The 5,207-nt window shown below is 46.3% G+C and overlaps 1 protein-coding gene across 1 annotated transcript in view; it reads right to left on the bottom strand.

Moving 5' to 3' along the window:
* The window catches only part of LOC102211382 (dual specificity protein phosphatase CDC14A-like), a 12,547-nt gene extending 8,613 nt beyond the window's left edge, over positions 1–3,934 (bottom strand). Inside the window, exons 1-2 of the mRNA XM_013916171.1 lie at positions 3,562–3,934; positions 2,418–2,508 (exon numbers count right to left, since the gene is read on the bottom strand). Coding sequence (XP_013771625.1) covers positions 2,418–2,508; positions 3,562–3,607 — 137 coding nt within the window. The 5' untranslated portion in view covers positions 3,608–3,934. The remainder of the gene's footprint in view (positions 1–2,417; positions 2,509–3,561) is intronic.
* Positions 3,935–5,207: the final 1,273 nt, after the last annotated feature.

The raw sequence follows: 5,207 nt of genomic DNA, 5'->3' as shown, positions 1-5,207 counted from the left end.
TAATCTTCGTTTGCCATTTTTTCCCTGTGCTCTGTGTTCAATAAACCACCTTCACGACTGCCTGCAATTGGATCCTCCTTTATTTCCTCCACTCGCCGTGACAAAAGCCATCTCAGGTTTACCCATGGACCACCTACCCGGTTAATCACAGCTCAAACACCCGCTCTGTGACAGACACTCTGACACTGTGATATATCCCATGATACTGACGCTCAGAGTTGAGCATCAGGAACTTTGGCTACGTTCACACTGCAGGCGAAAGCGCATCAAATCCGATGTTTTTGACCCTCTGCGACCATCTATCCGATCATGGTGTGACAGTGTGAACGGCACAAATCCGATATTTTCAAATCCGACCTGGGTCACTCTCGTATGTGGTGCTGAATCCGACACATATCTGATGTTTCAGAAAGCGACTGCTGTTTGATGGTCACGTCGCATTAAATCCGTCTTTTACGTCACTGACACGAGACAGACGCCAACTATCAGCTCCTGAGAAGACATGGTGAACGCTTCCTGTCCGTCCAGTGAAACTGTTGGGAAGACAACGTTGGAGAAACGTGAACATTTTCTTTGTACTGTGTAATCTGCAGATTCTGATCCTTTGAAGCTGCGCTCCTCTCAAACAGCAATAAGGATCATTATTAGGTTATTTACATTATTATGTAAATAACAAAATAACTTAAAGCAAAAACTGGGAAACGTGAAGTCCGAAGTCTTTATATTAAGGTCATCAGTCAAACATCCTGTTGCTCTGGGTCTAAACAGAGCGTTGTGTGTGACGTCTGCTTTTGTGCATGCGGCTGCTTTGAGCGTTCACACTAGAGCGCGTTGCTGCCACATTTTATTTGTAGAGTGAACGAGCAGACAAAAAATCAGATTTGATCCAAAAATCTGAATTGAGCTTTAAGATCTTAGAGTTCCTTAAAAGTCCTGAGAGGTCAGGAAATGCTGGAAACCAGTTTCCACCCAGCCCTGTGTACTGGGATGGCCTGTAGCTCCACAGTGTGAAGGTGCACATATAAACGCACAGATGGAACATTTTTCCGAGGCTGTTTCACCTCTGATCTGTCTCTCATCGGTGTGTAATTAAAACAATTTTATATCCTAAAATAGATGCAGATCGTTTAAGGAACCAGAACTCGTGCGTGCTCAGTCAGGGGTTATGACCACAGGCCGGGACCAGATGGTTCACAGGGGCTAATGACATCAGTCACGCTGGTCATACATCAACAGACATTTTCATGGGAAAACAGTGCACATGTATCAACATGACGACACAGGGTTCGATGAAGTTCTCCACAAGGATGTGGACTTCATGTCTTCTTCACTGACGTATGAGCTGTTACTGTTGGAGGGCTGACGGCGTGCGTCTCATGTCACACTCCTCCACAGTGAGGATGGACTCATTGATACGAGCCTCTGGTGACTGCACTTCAAAACAAGGAGTGATTCAACTGCTCTGCTAGTGAAGCATCACCTGGGGCAGCTCTGACTGCTCCTGTACTTGGTGATGTGCTGCCCTCCTGACACACCTGCCTGCTGTTGTTGCTGTCCAGGTGATCTTCCACCTGTAGTGTCATTTGGCCTTTCAGAGGCCTCGCTGCACCGTCACTCACTCTGAAGGCAGCCGGTGGACGTCCCCGGTCATCCAGGGCTTGTGGTTGGGATAGACCAGGTGACACCTCCAGGTCTGGATGTTCAGAAATGTCCTGGTGGTGTGGAGACAGTCCTGCAGCTGCTGTAAGGCTTCATCAGGCCAGGTTCTGATAGTCTTCGAGGTGGCCAGAGCAGCTGTCCTGAGAGGAAGCAGCTTCCTGCTCACATCCAGGCGGCGACACTGTAAGAAGTCCTTTCAGGGTCTCCCCACCTATTAGAAGTTTTACCGTCCCACTGTTCCCGGCCCTGCTCACTGGGAATTGTCCAATTAGAGTTTTCTCTCTAATGTTGTAGGTTGTTTACCTACAAAGGGCCTGGGTGTAACTGATGTTACACAAATAAAACTGGACTAAACTAAATGACCAGTTAACCCAACGTGAATGAACGTGCATGTCTTTGGACTGAACCCGAGAAAACGTGTAAACTCCAACCAGAAAACCATAGTTTGAACCAGGACACCATCCCTCCGGGTGGAGCCGTGGACGTCTTCTAACAGTATAACGGTAATCAGAGACCAGTAATGAGAAGTCAAGGACGGACAGGACCATGACTGCCAAAAGGCGTGTCTCTCTGAAATGAACAGGTGGGATATTAATGAGATCAAAGGAGTTTCTAAAGGACACGAAACAACAAAAACAGAGGCAAACAAAGTTAATCTGTTACGAAAGAGGCATCAGAAAGAAAGGATCTGTAGGAGCGTGTGCTGACAGGGAGCAGGAGCAGATTGGGGATCAGACTAGATTACGGCTGCAGCTTACCTTTCATATATGAGCTCCTCATCCGTGCTGAAGAAGTGTGTGTTGGCTGTATTCTTAGGTTTGACCCGCAGAGTGGCAAAGTACAGGCGGTCTGTGGTGTACAGCACACACACACACACACACACACACACACACACACACACACACACACACACACACACACAGGTTACATTCAGCCTCACACACAGTCCTGGCTTCAGGTCAAGGATACAGGGCGATAACGCTCTCTTGTCCCGATCACACCGAGCTGCTGACTGCATCCAGGTATTTTTGGTGTCTCGGTTACAGCACAGGATCAGTTCCCCTCATTAACTGCTGCTGAAACCGAGGCAGGACCCAAATCTCCTGCCCTTATGTGACACACTGGTGCTGCTTACTTAACCTGATTTAGCCAAACTTAATCCTCGCACTACTGAAATGCTTCTTTTTACCAGATCAGAGAACAATGGCTTTATAAACTTTAACTAAACTGTAATATTTGACTCTATGAGTGAGTGAGCTGTGGGACACTGGGCTACAACCTGCCCCAACTGTTAGCCTGTAAGTTTCAACCTTTCAGCTACATATAGTTCTACATGTACTCATGAGTAATTAGGCAGCTTCAGTAAACCTGGAAAGCAAGTTCTGCAGTGATAGCTGAAAAGAGAAAACTTATTCCTGGAAACGAGCCGCTGTGTAAAGGCTGTGAAGCTGACCTGGACCTGCACGGACTCACTTTACCAGGATTCTTGTTACCGTCTTAATGCACAGCTATTACAGTTTATATCATGTTAATTATAGCAGACACCGCTGAAAACGACCCAGCATCCTCCAGGCCAAAGGCCGACCAGCTGCCCCACAGTCCTGTCAAGAGTTATTGACCCACAACAATGCTGATGAAGAACCTGCAAAATAATCAGAAATGTCCTCGTCTCGTTTCGTTAGTGTCCCCCTGATGGAGACTATCGTGGTCAGTGTAACTCACACTGAATCACGCTGGTTTAGCTTTGTTTGAAAGAACAAAGGAGCCAAAGTGAACGAGCAGTTGTCCTGTGTATTTATGTCCACGCGCGCTCTCAGTCACGCGCATGGAGATATTGCAGGCTGTAGTTTCTTATAGAAACCATTACGCAGTATTACATCCCAGGACTGATGTTAAACTTACCCTTAATAAACTCTGATGCGCTGGCCTGCTCATATCCATCTGCCATTTGTTACAGTGGGAATGGTCGCGTCACAGTGACTTTGTCCTCTTCTTGGTTATCTGTTGTGAGACCACTTGAGATGTTCCAAAAATACCAAGAGTTCACTACAGAATCTCATTTCACCTCCGTCACTACTGTAAATGAAAAGCGTCCAACTTTAAAGTCTCCCCGCCCGCAGCTGACGAGGAGCATGCGTAAAGTCTCCAAAGTCCCCCCAAACCGAGTCGCTCCGCTCCGCTCCACGGCCTGAACCGAGAGGTTTCCGCTCCTTCATGCCTGAACTACAACGAATATTCCAGCAAGTAGAAGATATACAGGGCAGCCCAGAGTCGTGGCAGCGATAATCTCTCTGCTGCCTCGCACATGCTCAGTCAATGGTCACATAAACGCGCGCACGCACACACCCGCGCTGCCGAAGCTGGAGCTGGATTTAAACAGAAACCCCCCTTTCCCAGTAACAGAAACGGGATATATATTTATATATATTTATATATATTTATATGTATTTATATATATTTATATATATTTATATATATTTATATATTTCAAGGCTGCTACAAAATGCACCGTTTGCTTATTTGTATTTGACGATCAGCGTGAACGTTACAAAAGTAACACCACAAAGTCATTTATGCTGATGGCATTTCCCTCCCGTGTCTGAGTGGCCTCCCTCGTGCACACGTTGCGTGTTTGTGCTATGATGAGCTGGGTTGGGTCTGCATGGAGGACTGCACTGTGGTGTGTTCCCATCACCCAAAGGTGGAAAGTCCTGAGTGCCAAATGTCTGAGCTGCCTGACTGAACTGTGACTTCCACAGGCCGCTAGCTAAGTCTGCACTTGCATCACTTAGTTTTCTAATCAAGTGTTTGCTTGGTTATTAAACAGAAATCTTTAGAATGGCTACAGATACAGGGGCCGCCCCACAGTTTACATGCATTGATTTCTAAAGGGGCTCCGTACCCCACACGGAGCTGTCACAGCTGTTAGTGGGCCTGTCACCACTGACTGGAAGACCTCCACACCATTAGACTGCATTACTGTTGGATCAGCCTCACACAGACTCATTTTAACGAGATGTCACTTTTCCCACGTGTCTCTGTTTCTGTGCTGGGACAAGAACGGGACAGCAAAGCTTCGAAGAATCTCACATATAAAACATGTTTTCAGACTTTTTGGTTTAATTCCACATTGTGATGTCTGCTACAGTGTAAATACTTATGAAAATAAAGAAAAACGATCAAATGAGAAGCTGCATCCAAACTTTCTGTTCTTTTTTTAAATATCTTTTTGTCTTTATTAGACAGATGCAGTGAAAACTGACAGGAAAGTGAGAGAGGGACACCGGGACTCCTGCTCACCCAGCTGCGCCGCAGGTGTGTCCAAACTGGTCTGAACAAGGTCTTCAAGTCCGTCCAAAAGAAACAAGTGTCATTAAGCAAACGTGTCCTAATGAAGACGCTGAGGACTCGTTTCTTTGTTGGACGCGCTTGTTTGGAACAGATTTGTTTCTCCACGTGACTCATTTCATTCCCACAGAAATATTCCCACCACAGTGTTACTTTTTCCAAGAACTTGTAACATTGGAGTTTAGCTATGAGCTGAGGCG

Source organism: Pundamilia nyererei, unplaced genomic scaffold (assembly GCF_000239375.1).
Source record: "Pundamilia nyererei isolate P.nyererei 1_Seehausen unplaced genomic scaffold, PunNye1.0 scaffold00496, whole genome shotgun sequence".
NCBI classification, from domain to species: Eukaryota; Metazoa; Chordata; class Actinopteri; order Cichliformes; family Cichlidae; genus Pundamilia; species Pundamilia nyererei.
Note: the sequence above shows the minus strand (reverse complement) of the source record. Positions and strands in the feature narration are given on the sequence as shown.